Source organism: Quercus robur, chromosome 9 (genome assembly GCF_932294415.1).
Source record: "Quercus robur chromosome 9, dhQueRobu3.1, whole genome shotgun sequence".
In the NCBI taxonomy this organism is placed as follows: domain Eukaryota; kingdom Viridiplantae; phylum Streptophyta; class Magnoliopsida; order Fagales; family Fagaceae; genus Quercus; species Quercus robur.
The window spans coordinates 25616144-25639113 of record NC_065542.1 but is presented as its reverse complement, the minus strand read 5'-3'; the positions used below and the strand labels follow the sequence as shown (position 1 = coordinate 25639113).

The following is a 22970-nucleotide window of genomic DNA, read 5'->3' as shown; positions in this document are numbered from 1 at the left end:
AGTATCTCGCAATCACAGCTCTCTCATATTTCAAAATCTCACTCTCAATATCAATCTCCGTTCTCTCTACTCTCAATCTCAACTCTCAAGTCTCTCTAGTCTCAATCTCTGTCTCCTTTCTCTCTGCTCTCAATCTCAAGTTTCTAGTCTCAACTCTCAACCTCTCACTCCATACCCTCCACCTCCACGGATACACTCCTTTCCAAACCCTAGTTGGCCGCCACCTCATCACCATTCCACAGTCACGGGCTCACGGCTTCGCCTCACTTTCCACCTTGGGTTAAAGCCTTCTCATACTCAGTTGCTCACAGATCAGCTTTTTAGTCTCAAGACTCTCAGCCTCAGATATATTTTCTTCCTTTTTCATCTATCTTTTTCTCTATTTTGAGATATGGGCATTTCATCTTGTTTAATTTTTGAGATATGGGTTTTTAATCTTGTTCAATTTATTGAAAATTAGGAGTTCATCTTGTTCAACTTATAGATTGCTTAGCCGTACTGCCCTAGAGTTGCATGTGCTTGATTCTATACTATTCTATTTGATTCAAAGATTAGGGGATCAAAACAGACCAAGTGATTGGATTCAAATATGAAACCCTAATTGTCTTGATTTGATTTGTTGGATCAAAGATGAGTTAAAAAAAAATTCATTCAAATTCACAAATTTAGCCCAATTCGAAACCCAAACCCGCCTACCAGAGGAATTCGACCCGTTCAACCAATGACTCGAACCGCCAGATCTGACCCATATAACGGGTCGGTTGCAGGTCACACTTTTGGTAACCTGATCCAATCAGTCGAGTCCGGGTCAGGCCCAAACCCGAGCCAACCCGACCCGTGGACAGCCCTACCCCTACTTTTCAGAGGTTGCTTCTTCACCGTCCAACCTATCTATTATATTTTGTTCCTGGCTTAAACCTCTAAACATTTCTTTTAACTCCCATAGTCCACGGTCTCTCCTCTCCATTTCCACCTAGGGTATAAATTTTCTTCTCAGGCTGAATGATAGGAACTACTCAGAACCACAAAGACACTGAGTTTTTATAAATAATAATAACGAAACAGCATGCCAAATATTTAACTGACATTTAGTCCTTCAGAGTTCCAATCTGCTTGAATTTCTGTGACTACATACACCAGTTATTGAATTGACAGATTTAAGGCATAGACATTTGAAGAACTCTAGAGTCCAGACTAATATTAATGTCAAAAAAAAAACCCCAAATTAATATGATAAAATCAGAAGCAATAGAATGCCATACATTAAGTGCAATCAGTACTTGGGAGTTCACTAAAAACTTTTAAATAGTAGGGAGAAAGAAGCCCTTAAACCAAACACCAAAACATATCACATTCTATCAATAAAAACCGATTGAATTTCTACACAACCCCCCAGGGTTAGTATACGTTACACCTAAAGATGAATCATCAATACTTGAAAATGAGCCATTTAAACTGTCTGCATCTCATCCTGCCAATACAAATATTAAGCTGGATCCAGCAAAACCCGTATAATGACTCTTTTTATCCCCCTACCATTAGTAACTAAATAACCTACACACAGCCACCAATAGGCGGTATCGCCGGCAGCCCAACCATTGCACCCAGGTACCTTACTGATTTATACAAGGTTCAACAAGAAAACTCTGGGGAACAGGAGGGACACATAGGGAAAATTGCTCTTTTCTGCTCTTATCCACAGAATCTGGTAAAAATGAATCAAGGTGCCCACTTGCAACTCTTGAGTTATAGAAGTCCATGACATTAGATTCACATCAGCGTCAGCCATTTATGAGTCCAACATCTCATCTTGTATCTCATTGGGTGCAATCAGCCCTGGAATGGAAAGCATCCGCTGTCGCTCTCTTTCTCTCTGAGCAGCAGCCTCCTCTGCATAAAGGTCTTTGTTGTCCTGCACGAAAATAAGCATTCACAGAACACACACCCATTGTCAGTACAATTTGAAGTAAAAAATATTGCTAGGACAAAGAAGTCAAATTGTTCACAGCAAAACATACCAGATCACAAATCCAAACACCAAGTAAACTACAAAGCCTATTATATATTTCAAACAGCCTTACTCTGGACTTTTAAAAAATAAAAACCCAAATATGACCCCTACACTTAATTGTTCCATTTTAACATTATGGATGTTTTAACCATCCACTAGTGAGTAAATTATGTTATTTTACTCAAAACCAAATTCACACAAGGCTATTATTCGCTTAAGGTAACAACTAAGAACCACATCACTTGGTTTAAAAAATAAAGCAACATTTGTAATGCACAAACTATTTTCCTGAGTTGAACCTTTTTGGTTAACTAATTTGGTCCCTCATACCATTGAGACTGACTTAACTTTTTGAAATTTCCACAATTTCCATTATAACCTTTTATAGTTTATATTATATAAACCTATCGTTTGATCATAAGCTTTAAAATTAGAAATAAGCACTGCCTCAAGTGACTTGTGCAAAAATGAAACTCTCAATCACCACACGAAAACTAATATTGTCTTAATCTTTAAAAGGACGAATATAGCAGAGAAGAACAGATCCTTACCTGAGCTGAAAACTCTTTTGACTGCACAAGAAAGTCTCTTATATGATTTTTAAATGCAGAGAGCTCATTTCTTGACTCAAACAGTCCATTCACAAATTGCGTGACCTGAAAGTTCCCTTTCAAATTAGTCATATGCAATCGAGGGAAAAAGGAACCCCGCGCCGGGGGGGGGGGGGGGGGGGGGGGGGGTGGGGGGGAATCAAACTTCTTTACGATATACCTCTGCTGCAGTCATGTTGGGGAATGAAGTGCTCAGAAGTTTTATTGTGTACTCACGAACAAACATCGTGTTGTTTGGATATGGATAAGGAACTGTGGCAACATCCCACAACGGCTCCGTCAGCCCACCAGACTCCACCTGAAGAAAAGAAAAGAAAAGAAAAAAAAGGTGGGGGGGGGGGGGGGGGGGGAATCAATCATAGTAACTGTATGCTTCTCAACTATTTAAGGCATTATGAGATAATTACCAGGCAAAACAAGTGTTGTAGCACCAAGACATGCAACTTGAAACCGGGTTTATGAAAGGTGTCCGTCAATACAGCAAATATTTCTTGCTCAATTTGCAAAAAGTATGACTGGTAGAATTGATTACAAAACTCGGAATTCTGAAAATTTACCAAAAATACTATTAGCATCCCGCAGTATAAAACATTAGCAGGTTTCCAATAAAATAAGTAAACAACACCTGAAAGTTCTTTAGCATCTCCAATAAAAGATTCAGCCCAGTTTCAGCAATATTCCTTTCTGTGTGCCGAAATGCCCATATAATGGAATCCATGACAAGCTTCAGTTGCTGGACAACAAAGAGAGAGAGAGAGAGAGAGAGAAACAAGAATAAGTTAGCTCATTTGAATGAGTTAAAACAACATAATAACATGAAACGAAAAAAATAAGCAAAAAAATTATGTACACAGGAAACCTCATAAAAGAGATACTAATCATATCAGGGATTCAAAAACAATGTGAAAAGACGGATACACAAGAAAATTTTAACACAAACCTGACTTGATAAACGAATCAATGCAGGAAAACAATGTGTAGCAATTGCACGAAGTAACGAAAAAAACTTGAGCCGATGCTCTGGGTAATCTTCAAAATTTTTTGTGATCATCTGTGGCACAAAGATCCTTAGCATGTTAGCCAAACAACTGAAGCACGACATACAGTTTAAAATTAAATTTACACATAATGGTTTCAAATAATTTGCACTATGATACATATCACCAACGCACAAAGGACTTTAGAAACAACACGTCAGTCGCCACATAGCCTAGTGCAAGTAAAACATGCAAAAGTATTTCTTTACAGTTGGTAAGACATTTAATATTAAGGTTGCATAAACTCTAAAATATATAAATAAATAAATAACCAATATAAAAACAAAATGGTGAGAAAAACCAATATCAGGATATTACATGAGAGAACTTGCAACATTTTAAAGCTTTTTTTTTAATACAGTCCAAAATGTTCAACCAGTTTATGTAGTAAAGTAATTACCACATACACTGGTTGGACATCTTGGTCTGTGTTGAAAAGTGTGATCAACACCGAGCTCTAAAAGGGCCCCACAAAAGATATATTAAACAAGAAAATATATTAGCTATATCCTGACCTCCAATGTGCATTGGAAAACTGCTTCAAATATGCGAGGCACATCATCAATCATTGCAGCTTTATACCTACATATGAAGGATGGGGAGAATGAAACATTAAGATAAGAAACGATCTCTGCCTCCCAGTAAGGCAACAAGGGATCAGAATAAAGTGAAAATATTGCAAGGGTGATGGAATGTCAATTTATCCCTATAACAAGAAGATCAGAAGATCTAGAACAAGAAATAAAACACAGAAATCCTTAGTGCTGAAGTTCAGTTGACATAAGGCTTAAAATAGGAAAAGGAAATTTGAATGTACAACAGAATTAAGAATTACGCTATTCTCTGAACATGTACACCAATATCTCTACCTCCAAATTCTATTGGAAGGGGGCGTGTTAATATAAAAAAAAAATTATTTATCCAACTCAAAATAGTGCATATATGCCATCATTAATTGTAGTCAAGTAAATTGTCATTTGCAAGTGAAACACATTTGCGTCTCCCTAACAAAATACAAGAAAAGTTATCTAAAAAACAAAATACAAGGAAAGTTGCATAATCAACACCATGAGAAGAAGATTGCGTACTTATTTATTATTGTGGCAAAAAGTGAGAGAACTTCTGATTCCCTAGCATCTGGCAAGTTCCTAGCATAGTCACCAAGAACGGGATCCATCATTGGGGGCACAAATTGTTTTCCAATTTGTGGTTGATCTTCTGCCTTGTCCAAGAATGTCTCAATAAGCTTAAGAGTCTCTCTTTTAACCGACCTGATTCATGGATCATATTGAAGATAAGATAAACAAGATATGTGCCTTACATGGCAAACTAAAGGAGAATCAACATAAATGTTACCGTAAAAGTTTCACATAGGATGTTTTAGATGCATAGGGCCCTCCTTCTGCAATGCTACTTGATATAAGCTCACTGTACATTCTGTTACAAATATTTAAACACTCGTTAGATAATACCAGCAATAAAACCAACTTTTATAAACATAAATGTAGATAACTATACCTGTAAACATTAAGCATGTCCAAAAAGATCAGAGAAATTTGAGATAAAAAATACGTTCCAAGTGAATTGGCAACGCTAGTATTTGTCTGCAAAGCAACAATGACTTCTTCAAAACACACTCCACAAGAGGCACTTTAAAAAACAAAAAAGCTGTCAGACAAACGCCACAGTAACAAATTAAACACTCAGTTGAATGGACACGAAAAGTTCTTCAGAGAAGGCTCTTCAACACGAAAAATTCTTCAGAGAAGGCTCTTAATAGAAACAATAACAAGGTAATTTGCAACAAAAATTAGTACAATATATTTTTCTCAATAGGGTTGTGTATAAATTCACAGCTTCTTAGATGCATCTTAAAAACGGTCATATAGGAGCATTTGAAATTTGAAAAGTACGAAATAAGACATTATCCATCAGACAATGAACTTACCAACAATTAAACAAACTGGTAAGTGAGAAAAACAGGTTAAACCTTAAAAGTCAAAGAATGAAACGTGGCACTAGAGGAAGACAGAAGAATACTTCGAGAACGATGGGAAGATTTCTGCAAGAGAAGTTACCCCATTCATGGACATGGAGTCCTATTGTGCATTACTGTAATACAGCAAGGAGAACATGCCACTTCCCACAGCATTTAGAGTTTACAACCACATCCAGAGTGGCGCATCATTTCAAAACCCACTTAATATTACCCACAACCAAGCCACCCGGTATACCCACCAATCCTCACCCTGCCCATACCTAAAAAGCCAAGACTAGTAAAAACAACACTCAAACATAACTTTCTATTCCACAATTTCCAAAGAGCCCAACAGAAACCGCACTTCTCATTGAATTTTTTTTTTTTTTTTTTTTTGGTTAAAATTGGTGTCCAGGACTCTTAAGAGGGCCTTGACTTATACCCCAGGCAAGTGTAGCTCCCCCATTACACACACACCTCATGGATCGCATGAGGCCAGCAAGACAAACCTCTTCAGTTTGACACTGACATTATAAAATAAAGAAAACCAAAAACTATTTTGGGGGGGGGGGGGAGGGACCCCATACTGGTTCCACAAGAAACTCATACATGACTGAATCAAATAAAATTTTGCACAATAAAACTAGCCCAATCTCACACATGCACACAAGGGTATGAACAGAGATTTTAAAACCAGCGTCAATCAAGTATATTTCAGATGCACCCCCTTAACCGTTCCCTTGTCCCACAACCAAGACAGGCTTTACTCTCAAGCTGTATACCTGCCATTCCCTGATTAAGACTCCTCCAAACATTCCGATCAGCTAGGGGCAGGGCCCAATCGAAAGAGTGGAATTGCCATTACTAAAATTTAATCTGAAGCACCAATGAGCCTCTTAAAGCCATTAAAAAACTTCATAGATTAGTTTATATGTGTATCTTACATACAACAACAATCAAATAGATCTAATGGAAGTTTCAAGGTTGATTAGAAAGCAACACCTGCAATATATTAAGCACAGTCCGGATTACGTCTTGATCCTTCAGGAAATCAACACTTTGACGCGCCTTCCCTATGATCTCAACCCATTTCTGCATCAAAAGAAATGGCATGCAATAGCTTAAGCAACAAGCTAGGAAGACATCTTGTGCAAATTGTATGAGTGTATCTGTGTGTGTGTGCAAGAGAGAGAGTTGGACAAGCAAATTCCAAATCAAAACAAACCTGATTTGGGAGCTCCATCAACCTCTGAAGGTATTCATCCCGCTTCTGGGGATCAGATTCCGCTTGTATCATGTGACCAACCTGAAAATAAAAAATAGAAAGAAACAGTAAAATTTAGCATAAATCCTCTGTTAACAGATTTAGTAAGGACATATAAAATACATACAGATTCATAGAACGTATGAATCTGGTGTGGCTCAAGATCAGCTATGGTTGTCGGAAGGCCTGTTAGAAGTTCAGAGACAAATGGTTCATTCTCTCCAACCTGAGAATAAGAGACACATATCATCAATGTGTAGTAAGTTTCCACTCCCCCCCCCCCTCTCCTTTGTGCAAGCGCATGGGGGGAGCACAGTGCCAAATAGAAACACATGGGTCACCGTACCAGAAATAAACAAGGTTTTCAACACCAACTGAAATTAGAAAATTCTAAAGCAAATGTTACCTGTACAATTACAAACTTCCGCTTGCACTTCTGAACAATTTTCAAGAATGTGTCACAGGCCATATCCTGAAATGAATTCAATACATGGATTTATAAAGCAAGAACATGCAAAAAAAAAAAAAACACACAAATAAAATAATAACATATAATTTTATATAAAAATAGAAAAAAGGGGGGGGGGGGGGGGGGGATATAGGACAGATTGAAAATTGGGCATATCTTTGAAAATGTTTGTGTTCAAAAAGGGAATCCCCAACTCATTAACATAAGTTTAATTTTAAATTAGACAATTCAGAAATCAGACACAGCACAGACACACCACAAATTGCAAATATTTGGTATTAAGGAAAGTTTTAAGGGGAATCCATGCAATTTATATATATATATATATATATATGGCAACATTAATTCAGTCCAAAGCTTTCAATCTAATAAGACCATTGTTATACAAAATGGTAATAGAAGGGTGGAGATAGAAAAGAAACAGTAAATCTTCTACTTTTAGACTGTACTTCAGGAATCATTTTCTATTTTGTCGAATAAATTAGGACATAATTTTTATGCGACATTACTATCCACAGAGACATTCTACATTATGTACAAGTACAATATTTATGCAGACACATCTGGGACAAGGATACAAATACAGACATACACGCAGTCAAACTGTCATATATAGTGGATATAGGCATTGTTCACATACAAAATCCCCACAGCTCATTTAACACATAGATATAGACTTAATACATAATTTCTTGACAACAACCACCCCCCGCCCCCCGAAAAAAAAAAAAAAAAGCCAAAAACAGCAATAAATTTAAAAATGTATATCTTTCATGGCTTTCAAAGATTTAAAGAATGTATGCAGAACCTCCCATTCATTTACTTCTAGCCCCTGGCTTAGCATCTTATACCAGAACATGAAACTTTACAATTATCAAGAACTCAAAGCAAAACCATACTTAAGCGTAAGAGAACATTAGAGGAACTGAAAACATAACATGGGTAAACACTGCAAAATTGCAGATACATGCTGATACTAGTGCTTACTTTAGTTATGCCTTAGGAATCAATGCAATTCTATCATTATTTGTCATATATAATTTACCTTAACATTTACTCAAGGCATCATATTTAACATAAAGAACAATACTCCTTCCAAAAAAAGCTTCCATATCTAAAAATTTTAAGAGTTAAAAATGGGACATGTAACTTTCACAAATTTTAAACAAGTATGACCACATTAAATTCCAAATCTTATTGTTGACATCTGAGCTGATATATTACACAATTTCTCATCTTATTAGGTGCAACAACATCTAGATCCTGATATTAAAAATCATAAAATAAAATCACCTGAACTCCTGGATGAGTCTCATGCATGAACTCAAACAACTTATTCACAACAGTTTTCAAGAATTTCCAATGGGCTCTTAAAAACCTTGGGTACTGCCCAACAACATACCTGCCAAGAAAACCGGCAATTACAAATCTGAAACAGGCAACAACAAATACCAAAAATATAGAACATAATCCCTACAATCAGTTTGTCCTTGGTTCCCCCAATTACCGATCAAGGCATACCATGCCATTGTACTCAGAAACTTCACTATTACCCTAATGGACAAGTAACTAAGAGATTTCATTTAAAAAAATTACTCTAATAGCATGATGGAAGCACCAAAATGTGGTATGCCTAATGGGTAACTGTAGGAGCTGTGGAGGAGCCAGTTGCAGATGCCCAATAAACTTTTGCACCAGGAATACTTACATAATGTTACTAGCAATAACAGCTTTATTATCTTTCCCTTTTGTGATTTCACATAAATTCAATAAATCACGAATGACCATCACCAAGAATCTGTTTTCCTGCCAATATAGTGAAGGTGTCAGAAATGTCAAGACATATTTAGAACCCATACAAATATTGTGGAAGAAAAGGACCATGTTTGATGGATAAATGTAACAACAAAATGGAAACAGCATTTGCATCAGAAAAATCAATGGCTCTTGTATGCATGTTTTTCTAGCATAGGAAAAGTTTGACAGAAATAATAGATCAACGAGTTTATTTCCTATATTATGCCAAGCCCAAAGTTAGACTATAAGGTACATGCTCTCCTCATGCCACACTAGTCAAATATCAACTTGAACAGACTAGGAGATATTTCGTCCATTAAATTTATCCAAGTATACAACATTTTTGAAAAACAACAGATGGTTATAGGTTGAAATGTTACCATAAACCATTCTACCAGTGTATAATGGATAGTTCACAAAATCCAATGGTAGCATTCACAAAATACAGGTACCATAGAAAGAATATGGGCAGGGTTACCATAACACATTACTACCAAAAGAGAGGAGCAAGATTTCATTTCAAACAAACAATTCTCATACATCATAACAAATCCAGAACCAATCTCTTCTTTTCTAGGAACGTGGAGTAAATCATACCTGTTCCTCCATCATGGAGCCAGATATAGATCCTATTGCCCAGCATAATGTGTTCAAGTTGTTCCAAGTCCAATCCTCGCCACTCAATTGCTTACTTAGTTTCTTCAACATCTGTGTATACAAGAACAAAGAGAGAAGCACCAACATTAGTGTATCATAAAGGAGGTTATTCACAGTCAAATGCACCAGTTTTTGGGTTACATCTTAACCACTCGATCAAAACGGTCTTACCCCTGTGTAGGACTCGACTTTTTATTAAGGGGAGTGACGGATGATTAGTGGCTCATGGTGGGGAGATGTTGAAGATAATTATACAATAATAATAATTTAATAAATGAAATAATACATATTTTGATTAATACATTCAGTTGCTGGTCCATAAAATATTTTTTCCTATTACAGATCGGAAACAATTGTGGTGCGGACACCACACGATGACACATCTGTGGAGATTATCTTTATCATTTATGTTATCTTTATTTGGGTTTATCTTTAGTATTGGATCAGTATTTGAGATTGTTAGGATTATCGTACTAGTATTTGAGATTGTTTAGGATTTGTTTAGAAGAGTTTATCTTTATCATTATGATTCCTGGAAGCTGCATATAAAGCTTCAGACGGTTCCTTTTGTATTTTACAGATTATTATTATTATTGAGATTATTTTCATTGAATTGTTTGGTGGTGATTCCAAACACCTTAGGTGGGAAGCCTAAGGTTTTACGGTAGGACTAATCTAGGTGGGAAGCCTAGGTTGTCCTGCATCAACTTGGTATCAGAGCCCAAACCCGATCTCTCCTCTCAGCAACCAAAATCACGACTGACATCCCACACCCACACTCACCATCAACAAACACCTTAGGTGGGAAGCCTAAGGTATTACGGTAGGACTAATCTAGGTGGGAAGCCTAGGTTGTCCTGCATCAAATTGCCTATTCAACAATATGACTAACTGGAAACCAGCTAGATCATGATTCATTCTCATCATTGGACCGCAAAAAAGGATAATATGTTCACAGCTGTTTAAGGATACAATTCCATGCTGTTACCACCACCATTATGGTTCAGAGAGACACAGCATAACAGTATCTGTGTCTTATGATTCAGAGAGAGATAGAAATTACAACTGCCATTAGCAACATACGAGTGGTTTAATGCAATTGACAATGTCTCCTCTTTGTTTTGTAGGTTTCCTCAATGATATCCAATTTTATTTATTTAGAAGATTTCTTCATATACAACTTGTATAATTAGGTTTCACCTCTTTCTAATAAAATTTTACTGATAGCAAATTAGAATAACAGCTGCCATCATAATACTTTACCTGCTTTTCAGTGTCCTCATGATCAAGATGAGACAAATAGATAAGAGTCTCCCTCATTATCTGCACCAGAGAACTTTGATTAACCATAGAAACAGATATTTTAATATGCATAATGATTAATCCAATGTACAAGCCACTATAACTTAAAACGTTAAATTAATATTTATTTTCTTCAACTACTTTATTCAACTAATATTCTCATGGTGAAAAGCCAGGGTGTCAACATCTTGACCCCTGCAAAGTGAACCAATAAGATACAGAAATATCCATATGATTGATTATTATTACAAGTCAAAGCATGTACATTTAATATATATATCAATAGATATCTTAAGGGGCAACATATTTCTTTGTGTTTAGTAATAGAACTATACTCTGTCTTCCTATATGCACCGAACATAACATAAAGATTCCATTGCCTAATACTTGTGCAGGACCATAGTTCTTGACAAGCTAGAACTTCTTATTCATCCAAAATGCATCATAACAAGAATGCACATCATTTCAGTTTTATATTTTTTTTCCAAGAGGAAGGGTGGGGGAGATGGGTAGCAGCTAGGCTATTGCAAAGCATGGGGTTCAAATAAATGGAGATGCACATCCATATCCAGAGCCTATATATATCAAAGTCTATATTCAGATACCAGCAAAAAGTGGTTTATTACCTTGTATTGAACAAGAACATCATTGTCCTTCATGGTCTCACGAACAATATTCCCATTTTCATCTTCAACTATGAGAACCTCTTCAGGCTTAGCCATTCGACAAATCATAAGCATTCTTAACTTTGACATTGGAATGGCAAAAAGCTGCCGCCTCTGAAGAATTTGTGAACCAATGCCATCAACCATACCAGGAAGCATCGGCATCTGATTGATTAATTACAAATAAACCAATAAGGCTTTATATGACCCATGATAGTGAGAGAAAGATTGGCTTGTGTCGCATACAAAAGAATTCTAGTTATATAACTGTATGAGTTCACAAGACTGGCAATAATGTTTGCATAAACACGCATATTACAGAAAAAATGAACATGAAACCTCCTACAGGAAAGAAAATCAGGAACAAGCTTCTCCTCCCAGACCAATTTAGGGTTCTGAAATTTTAAGCCGGACTTTAGAAACCCATGGATAACAAATCTGCTAGTGAATTTCCCAAAAAGAAAAGAATAATTATGGTTTGCATCAATCCCGAGATGAGAAGAAGAATTCTAAGTACTAATATTACATGTCAGTGGACAAATCTTCTTCTCAACATCTTGTTACTAAAAAATTGGGCACAGTCCACCTTCCTCCTAACACACAGATCACCCCGTTATTTCACATTGAATGTGAACAAGAAAAGTAAAAGAGGAGAAGTGAGAAGGACAAACCATTAAAAAGGCTCATAAGCAAATAAAAAAAGGGGCCACATAAGAAGAAAAAAAAAACGCATGTATGAGAAGGTGAACACACCACAAGTGTTAAAAGAAGAAAATAAACTAAGATTTAACTTTGTGATAGTACAACAACCCAGCCCAAGTCCCAAAACTTTTAGGTCAACTATATATCCTCAACAAACTAATCATGGTCGGCCACATGTAACTTCATAATAGTTTTTCCAAATTTTCAAGCAGGATCCCTCTTATGCCAAAGGGACAAACAAAATCATCTGAACATATCATTAATACCTGCAGTCCCATCATATTTGCAGCTGCTACTGCAGGATTATCAATGTTATGGTGTGACTCAAACAGTTCCAAAACCAAGGAATTCCAGTAATCCAAGCAAACCTGTTCAATCATATGGTATGGTGGAAACAATATCATAACCTTGCAAATTTAGTGAGCATGTGAGAGAGAGAGAGAGAGAGAGAGAGAGAGAAACACATACCTTAAAAACCTCAGTGTCGTCCACATACGAGATGTTAGTAAGATATTCAAGACCCATTAGCAAAGCAGTTATATTCTCTTGAGTAGCTTCTAGCACTCGAATATGAAACTGCATAAAGTGAAGGTCATCAGCTGCATAGTTCTCAAATGCAAGTAGGCAACATGGTAATCAAAGGCTCAAGGAATAATCATGGTTAGAAGTGATGACGGCATGCCAATGTATTCAATTCAACCTAACAGATTTCAGTGAAGCAATAACTCTAAACAACAGAGTGATGATGGCCTGATGCAATCATATAAACAGTTGGAAGTCAGCCAAGAAATGCAGATGAAATAATATTAACACCAAACAAAGAAAATAAACATGAAACAAAAAAAAAATCCTAGAATTTAGATACAAACAAACAATCATGTGTGCATACATAGTGTTCAAAAAGCACACAAACATGCACGCTCACCTTTTCCATTGTGCACTTGATTTGCACAGTTCGAGGCAAAGCACATTTTCATGATTACATGTAAAGTTAAACATAATTGTAAATAATTATATAGCAAGTGTTTCCTAACTATATGGATTTCCTTTTGGTAAGTAAAGAAAATCTCGAGTGCAGTCCTATGCCTCTCTAAATTACATGAAAAACTAAGAATAAATGGCCCAATATGCTTTTTTTTTTTTTTAAGTTAATGGCCTGATATGCAACTGGCAAGGTAAGAACTGTCAAGATACAGCCCAAATTTCAGATGCACTCATGTAAAAATGGCTTAAATTTTATTATAAATATAGTCCCACGTGACCGGGGAAAAGAAACTTACCTTGTAAAATGAAGTGAAAAACAGTGCCAAGTTCTGAATAAATGCCTGAAGTTACAACAAAAAAATATATATATACTTTAGTTACGAGCACAGGAAAATTAGACTTCGAGCTCTAAAATTAGAAGCACTCACTTGTTCCTCACTACTTCCATGTGCATAAGCCTCAGGGATGTTTGTAGTAGAGGGGAGAATAACCTGTACAACATCAAAAAGACCCAAGAATTCAAGCTAACAAAAATAGAAAACAGAAGAACAATTGAAGTTAAAAATTAAAAAACTAGAAGAATAAAATGTTTAGTATATCTACAAATCTTAATTGTCAAACATTCATTTGCAGATAAAACCGTAGAAGTAATTATGCTCAGACACACCTGTAACTGCACCATGAAGATACTATACATCTTAACATACTGCACATTGTAGAAGTCCCCAAAATTAAGGGCTGCAACCTGCAAAAACAAAAAAATAAACAGAGGCTGCTCAACAATTCCAAATAAAAAACTATAATTACTTGTATATAATTACAGTCGAACAACAACACACCTCAGTTAAGCATTGAAGGGTAAGATTCCGATACGCTGGCACAGGGAAGAATTTTAGGAGTGTCTCAAGCTAAGACACAGACACAACATGGGAGGTAAGTTCCAGTATAATTTTCTTACATAGGGAAAAGGTCAACTACGCAAGAAGATTGTACATACCAATGGTGATTCAAAAATATAACCCAAGGGAATCCATGAAAGGAAAGCATGCAATGTGGACAATGTAGCACGTATAAGCTCAGTTCTTTGAGATGCCGATAGAACATATAAGCATAACTCATGAATGAGTTGAAACTCACTATAAACAAACAAAAACACATTTGTCAATAAGAGATGGATAGACATATAAAGTGAGTTGCATATTTAAAGGTACTATATCAAAAACAAAAAAGATAAGCTCAATGAAATCAAGAAATTGACATTTAATGGTCTTTCTGCACATATAACACTGTCAATGGATACAGTGTACACTGTTAATGGATATGGTGTCTTTTGATGAGATATTGATAGTACTTTGAAAGCTCAACCTGAAGATATAGGGCATTAAAGAACAGGCTGATCTAAAAATAACTGACTTCTGACAATTCAATTACAAAATATTCAAAAAATTCCCCAAATATGCAGAACTTGTCAAGTTCGAGATATATTGGCCCTCACAACTTACAAAGCAGTAGATGCAAAGGAGACAGAAACCCAGAGAAACAACAACCTAAAATACCACTTCACAATATAGCCATCTAGCAATTACCTGTTCAATGATTGCTTAAGATCTTTGATCTTCTGTTGAGTCATCTCCCCCCTCGAGAAATCAAAAACCTCTTCACTTAGAAGCTGTAAGACAACAGCCAAAGTTACTTGCATATTCCACAACCAAATTAAATGAATAAGAATAGATCAATAGACTTACTTTTAATATAGCCATGCAATTCTCACAAATTGTTTCACTAGTTTTAGCTGCTGCAACAAGATCAGGAATAAAGCTTCGCCATCTAACTGGCCACTCATGCTTCAAAATCTGTATATTGAGTACACATTATTACTAGAACATGAACTAGAATCAATTTATATTCATATAAAAAAAAGCTAGAATTAATTAAACAGAGAATTTGTGAAGGAAAAATTATAATGCAAGGTCACAACATCTACAACTCAATTAGAAGTGTCTGAATTATAGTTAAATGATTAAATTCACCATTTCCTAACAGGTTAAGCTTTTGGGATAATCAATAATTTAACATAGTATCAGAGCAAGAGGTCCTAGGTACGATCCCTAACTCCACTCTACCTCCCATTTAAAATGTTAAAAATCCAACGTGGGCCTCACTTATTAAGGGGGAGTTTAGACCCACACATGAGTGGGAGTATTAGAATTATAGTTAAATGATTAAGTTCACCAATTCCTAACAACTAAAGTTGTTGAAACAAGTGGTAATTTAACAAAAAGATGACTGCAAAGGAGCACGCAGTCACTATTGCTCAGCTTCAGCTACAAACAAGCAAAACATGCCTCCATCCAAAAAAATAAAATAAAATAAGCATCCCCCAGATGTCATAAACCATCATGCATGCTTGCTACAACAAATTACAAAATACCAAGGGCTACAGTTATCATCCGTTAAACAAAACTTAGGGGGATAAAGCAGATTCTACCTGAACCAATATAACATTGAGTTTGTTGACATACAGTCGTTCAATTCGAAAAGAGGCCTCATTACTAGAAAGCTGTGCAAGAAAAATTAAAAAGTAAGAAGAAATATAGTTGTGAAAGCATGTGATGCCAACAGATGCAAACTAACGAAACTCCTCTCCTGGGGAGAAAAAATATCACTATATGAGCTGCACCTGCACAATGACATCAGATATGTAATTTTTCATTCCATCTCGCTGTTCAACAGGCAATGCATTCCACCGATACTTAATAACTCCTTCTAGGACCTGGTATAGAAGCACAGAAATACATACTTTGATCAGCATTCAGAATAATAATTGCAAATTCAAGAGGAAATATTCTAACACCCTTTCGAACAACTAAAATTCAAGAGGAAATATTCTCTCTCAAGTAGAATGCATTAGTTTTTCAGAAACAAAAGCAAAAACCATTACTTAGCCAGTTGAATGCATATGCAACAAATTAAAAACGTCGATGCAATTGTGCCAAGAGTCACTAAGTAGATGATATGAAGACACAGAAGTGATCTTAGAATCATCAACATTAACAATTAAGCCTGTATAGGCTCTACAGAGACTTTATATGAGATCTTATTGCCCCGTGTGGGTTTGCAAGACCAATCTGTACATGTGTCAGAAGGCCTTTTGGCCAAGGGTAGAGTCAAAGATCTCGAGTCCAAGGCTAGTATTTTGAACATCTAAGATGCCTTTTAAGTATTTTCTATCATGCACAAGGACTGTGGAATCTTTTTGGATTCAGGCAAGCCTATGAGCTATTTCATTTAGCTACATACACTATATGTGAAATTCAAATGCATAAATCCGATAGACCTAATAGCAATTTATTTCCAAGCAGATGGCATACATTATTTTCCATGAAGCTTTACCCAACAAATAAATTTACAGGTAGATACAAATACACATTACTGAGATTGATCCATGACCCCATCCCCACACGCCTTTATCTATGAGGGGAGGTGCCATTTGGTCCAAGGCCCATATGCCACGTCACACAGAGAAAACTTATAAGATAAAGTTTTACAAAACTAGAAATATCAACAAAACTACCAACAGATCTAAGAAAAATACTGATGAAGCACTACTCCATGTGCAGAAGGAATCCATTGATAGGTTGTGGAAAGATTGAACACAGACGCAACAACAAAATCGAAGAACAGAAAATAAAAGATAAAAAAATACCTAGACACCTAAGGTTGGTTAAACTTAACACCAGACCATTGGAAAATTTCCATGAGCTATTTTATTAATCAATTAAACTGTAAAATAAAACTAAACCCTGGGTTCCTTAAATAGAGTTGCAATCTTCTTATCCTAGTAGGAATAGAAAATAATTTTACTACCCTAGTAAGAAAAGGAATTAAACTCCTAAGCCAAATAGGAAAAGAAAATAAACCAATTAAATAAATAAATCCTAAACATTTAATTAATCAGGCTTAGGTCTTAAGGCCCAATTAGTAGCAAGCTCCATCCATAATGCCGTAGGTGGAGTTGTCTACTCCCTCTTTTTTTAATAGATACAATAGGAATTTCAAACCTATGGCATCCAGTCCATCATGATTTCTCTTGCAAAGCGGCCAAAACACCAATGAGATTCTTTACCAATTGAGCTAACTGAAACCACGTTGGTCAAACCGTCTTCTTTTTAGGTCTACATCCATAAGGTTGTGTAATTGGAAGCCTATATCTTGTATCCACATCACTACCTTTCTAACAAAATATAGATCAGCTATTTTCTGGCTAATTTAAACCAAAGCAATTGGATATTCTACCAAGCCCATACAACATGTCCAATCAATAGAAATAGTCAGCACCCCACCATTGTCATATATGATATATTCCACACCAACATCATATTCATAGTTAGCACATTCATCATAGATAAAAGCTCTAGCTCCATATCAAAGTCACAGTAACCACAATAACGATAAACAGGGAAGAAGAGGCAAGGAAATTGAATTTTGACAAAAAGACCCACACCCAGTTTCTCTAACTTTGGCTCCACTATCGTGATCATGATATTCCTATTCAAAAGTCCTTCCCTATGTTGATGGATAAAAGAAAGTTTATTTTCAAAAGGTAGAAAAAGGTGAATTCTTTCTTTCTCAAGCAAAATTAAAATTACGAAAGTATAAAAACTGATGTGCTTACAAACAAAAAAAGTAAGAAATCTGAGTATCTAGGCTCTTAGCCCTCTCTCGTATGATTCAATCCAGTTCCCATTTGTCAAAATAAAAACCAAATAGCCAAAACATCAACCAATTAATTTCCCAAAACCAATGCTCTCACAGGACCTCATCTTTTCTCAAAAATAGTAACATATTGCCATGCCAGCCAGCATTTGGAAAAGACCATGTTTGAATTAGAAGTACAAAACCATCATTTCACTCTAATTATGCAAGCAAAAAGATGTATAAAAAAAAGAAAAAGGCAAAGCATGAAAATGCTGAAAAATGCATAACTTATATTCACACACATGTCCTTCAAAAAATATATACCAAATAAGGGCACGTTTGGTACACTGTAATGATTATTATATGGGAATAAGAATAAGTATTACAAGGAATACATTAAGTTGGAATGTAATAAGTATTACTATTCATTAGTTTGGTGACCATTTAGGAATAGAATTCTGAATATGCATTCACAATTTAGTAAAGTATAAAAAAAATGTGTAATTAAATCATTTTTAAGTCAAATTTCCTAAAATACACTTATTTTAGGGTGTTCAAAATAAAGCTAATAATTAACAAGGAAAATTTATTTCCTTTCCTTTTGAAGATATCGCAACTAATGGCTTTTTGGGAAATTTTTTTTAAAAGTTATTACATAAGGTGAACGAATAGATATTCAGTGCTTTTGATAAGGAATAGTTATTCCTCATTTTGAAAAATAGCTATTTATAAGAAATAGCTATTCATTGTAATAAAAACATAACCAAACAACTAAATAGTTATGCCATAAGAATATCTATTACATTACAATGTCTATTACAGTATACCAAACGTGCCCTAAGTGATAGCTTTTATGCCCCCCCCCCTCCCCTCCAAAAAAATATCCAGCACACAGCATCAAAGTGTTAAAAGAACGTTTCTTTCTTGGTTCATCTATAAAACTTCTTACAACTTATAGTAACAAGAAGCTTGTTAACCATTAATTTGCAAAATCCAATGCTCAACATGCAGTTCTCCGGAAGCTAACATTACTGATACAAGCATTCCATTGGTATAAAACTAAAATTTTGAGATGACTCACACTGCACAAGCCTAAGTATTAATTGATTACCACTAAAGTTCCTTGACAATCATTTCTAGGGGTTATCATTTCCAATAGCAAGAGCTTTCGTCCCACTTATTAATTCTATTCTGTGCACTGATACAACTCCATAGATCCAACTAAGTTAACATTCAGCCACCATTTCTGAATCCTGGGAGCTAACTAACTAACACAACCTAAAGACCAGACTGCTTTTTTTTTTTCCACAATCTTCGCAAGACTGTCGAAATGGAGCTAGAGTACTGTCCAACAACCACAGGATGCAAAAGAATAATAAATAACAAATAACATATCAAATTAACCAGGGGACTCATTTCATCTCACATGATAGGGTTTTCAGAAATCTAGGCAAGTGTTCCAATAGAGACACTCATGGCTAAACAATTAGAAACAGGAGTTATTTCAAAGATATTGGTATTGACCAGGAACAAGCTGTTCTTCCTGAGTCACATATATTACAAACACATGATCCATGGTTACTAAAAGAGATACGATCATGCCAGTGAATTATGCCGATATATCTAATCATTTTAATCTCACCTAATGACCTAAAACGTATGGCACTCCGTAGAATGCCTTTGACCTACAATAGATGCTTATGATTGAGAATATTCAAATTTAAGCAATAAAAGCATTACTGGTACAAGTTGTTATTGCAATAAGTCAACTAACCTGCAGGGCAAAGAACTTGGTGTTTAGGTTCTTTGTATTTTGAAGAATGTGCATAACCTGGAGCCACATATCTGGATTGTTTTGCAAATCACGCAAAATCTGGTCTGCTGCAGTCCTCTGGTCACCAACATAGAGTGTGAAGGGCATAAAAAATTAATGAAAAAAAATATACACACAATAAAAAAAACGCATAGTGAAAATACAAAATTAAGCCTATATTTCACTCCAATATCCATATATCAAAAAACCATGCATTCAGATTAAAGACCAATATACCAGCAGAAATAACATTCCAGATTTGAGTAAATGATAGTTCTACAATGATTGCAACTGAAGAAAAATTTACCAATTGACATAAATGTTGTGATTGAGCCCAAGACATTAACATTCAGTTTAGCAAGCAAACCAAAAAGGTGTAAAAGAATAATGTAAGTTTGTCAAGGCATCACATCACACTTCATTTATAAAAATATGGATGCATAAATCTTAAGCCAATTAATTGCAACAGTTCCCGCCAAAAAGAACTCATAAGTGAAAAATGATTCCTTGAACATAATCAAGTAGAAGAAAATCTTTCAAAATATTTCTTTTTTTTATATATAAGTAATCGAGATTTTATTTCACATGAAAGGAATTACTCTATGTTCACGACAGAAAACATAAAGCACCTTAAAGAATAAATCAGTCAAAATATTTCTTTTAAAAGAGTCCTTCTCAAAAATCAAAAATCATTAACAGAGTTTATCAATATACATATTAATCATCATTTGCTATGTTAAGGCCAGTTTGCTTAACCGGCTGTTCTTATTTGTAAACACTACTAAAGGCATAGGTTCACCTACTTGACTTATGAAAGATAATGATAATGGGTTATTAAAAAAGGAACGCGCTACTTTGCCCTACATTAGTATAAGTAAGTGGCTTAGAAATTAAAAGTCAGAATTCCTCGTATTCAGAGAAGGCGTTGTTTAGTCACTATTTTAAGAACTACGAAAAACCAGGACCAAAAATAAAAAAAGACGCAATGTAATTTCCCACAGGTTACATTTCTTAGCAGCCAAACAGTGAGCAAGAAAATGAAAGCACAACAATAACACCAACTATGTTAAGTCCGATTAATTCAATTGCATTTTCCACAATAATTCGTACAGACTAAATGTACTTTCTATATTCTAAAGAACAAAATAGTAGAACAATTACTACATTCCAATCATTGTTTCCCTAATTTATGGGCAACATAACACAGGGTTTGAGAAGGCAAAACAATACAACCTCAATATGCAGAAATTGAACCACAAAGCCCAGATCACAATGCCTCTCACTAGGAGTTAAAACCCTAATTTATTTCCCGAGAAAACACACCCAAACTTAACCCTAAATACACTGGTAGCAAAGGTTTATAAGTATTAAACCCTAAAGAATTGAAAAATGAAAATTTCCCTCCATTTCCCCTAACTTTCATACGAGCCAAACAGAGAGAGTAACTAAAAAGAGAGTGAGTGACTGTTTCAAATAACTCCTTTGAAGTAAACTCTTTAACACAGTTTAAACCCTAGAACTCTCTAGAGTTTAACTTTTTCCCTCGAATTTTCCTGCGAACCAAACAGAGAGAGCAGAACGAGAAAAAGGCAAAAAAGAAAAAAAGAAAAAAGCAATCTCTCACCTCTTCCTTAGATCCAGTGCCATAGAAGGCCGCGACGGTGGCATCTAGCAAAGCCACATCGATCGGCTGGCTCAAATCCCTAAGCTTCTCGGCCGCCATCGCCGAAAAACCACCACACAACACAAATTCACAGATAAACCCTAGAGAAGAAAACGTACGTTCCGAGCAGTGCCAAAGCACCGAAGACGAAAACCCTAGAAAATAGAGAGAGAAGAAGAAGAAGATTCTAGAAAGAGATAAAGGGAAAGAGGTTCAAAAAAGAGTTTAAAGGAGAGGAAGAGAAAGAGAGAAAGTGAGGCTGGGGTTTTATAAGAGAGAGAGATATATATATACACATACATATAAAAGACAGCTTGAAAATGAAGCAGAGTTTTAAGAGAGCGACTTTAAAATAATTGGGTATTTTTTTATTTTTTTTATTTTAAAAAAAATGGACGCTTTGTCTAATTTTCTTTCCCTCCTGTTTGCGAGTGATGACGAGTGAGAGTGAACTGTGTGTGCGTGAGAGAGAGAGCGACTTTGGGGCCCTAGAGTGTAGAAATGGCTTAAATGGTTTGCACTATTGGTTGTCTTTTTAAAAAGGGGTTTAAGAAGAAGATGGGCTTTTGTTGGTCAACAAGTTGTCATGGAATAATGGTTTTATGGAATTTTTACTACTTTATGAGAGAGTACTACTCCGTATGTGTACAATGAGGAGGAGACTGAAGAATAAACTATTGGATGGGATTGGGAGAGGCATGCCACTATGACAACGAGGTATTATGTATGGCTTTTTTTTTTTTTTTCTTTTTTCTTTTTTTTACCTCGAGGTTTAGAGAAATGAAATATCTACCACGATATTTTCACAACAAATTTTAAATAGTAGTTTGTTATTAGCAGTTATCGGTAGACAAAAAAGAGTCATTTCAATAATGGATTCAAATTAGAACCATAAATAACTTACTACTTATAAATTTTTTGTAAAAATATTATAGACACAACATTTTCTCTCAAGTTATTTCTTAAAAAAAACACTTCTCTCAAGTTTGTGTTATGACTTTTTTGCTTAGATTTTAACATTATTTTGTTTATTTTAAACCTCACTTTTCTAAAAGTATAAGTATATTTTAGTCTACTTTCGAAAAAATAGCAATTAGCAAAAAGTCCATAAGCTGATGCCAAAAACATACACTTTCTAAGATCGTCTTTTGCCTTCTTTTAAATCAATATAAATAAAAATAAATAAATATCTTGCCTCTTGTATTATGTTTATGTGAGTTTTTTTTTTTTTTTTTTTTTTTGGAGTGATGTTTAGAATGTCCTACTTGATACCCAAACATCTCCCCTCCCCTTCAACCATACTAGTACCTAGGGAGGTA

The 22970-nt window shown here is 35.3% G+C and overlaps 1 protein-coding gene across 1 annotated transcript; it reads right to left on the bottom strand.

The window, feature by feature from the left end:
• Positions 1-1326: 1326 nt before the first annotated feature.
• LOC126700061 (protein EXPORTIN 1A) lies at positions 1327-21923 on the bottom strand. Its single transcript, XM_050398041.1, has 32 exons — positions 21613-21923; positions 19950-20066; positions 16158-16250; positions 15966-16037; positions 15223-15330; positions 15064-15146; positions 14475-14613; positions 14317-14385; positions 14145-14222; positions 13906-13968; positions 13774-13818; positions 12962-13069; positions 12760-12861; positions 11753-11956; positions 11088-11147; positions 9765-9875; positions 9079-9176; positions 8664-8772; positions 7308-7373; positions 7029-7127; positions 6863-6943; positions 6640-6729; positions 5178-5263; positions 5016-5096; positions 4748-4930; positions 4175-4241; positions 3563-3673; positions 3248-3355; positions 3030-3167; positions 2783-2920; positions 2563-2667; positions 1327-1912 (listed from the first exon to the last, which is right to left on the bottom strand). The coding sequence occupies exons 1-32, from the start codon at positions 21709-21711 to the stop codon at positions 1790-1792; spliced, it is 3234 nt and encodes a 1077-aa protein (XP_050253998.1). The 5' UTR covers positions 21712-21923; the 3' UTR covers positions 1327-1789.
• Positions 21924-22970: the final 1047 nt, after the last annotated feature.

Bases quoted from the DNA above. Each gene is read 5' to 3' on its own strand.
- LOC126700061 (XM_050398041.1), bottom strand. From the start codon at position 21,711: ATGGCGGCCGAGAAGCTTAGGGATTTGAGCCAGCCGATCGATGTGGCT. The intron at 9,876-11,087 runs GTAAAGTATTAT...TTGTATACACAG, and splicing joins ATGAGGACACTGAAAAGCAG to ATGTTGAAGAAACTAAGTAA. The intron at 7,374-8,663 runs GTGATTTTATTT...AATTCATTTCAG, and splicing joins AGACTCATCCAGGAGTTCAG to GATATGGCCTGTGACACATT.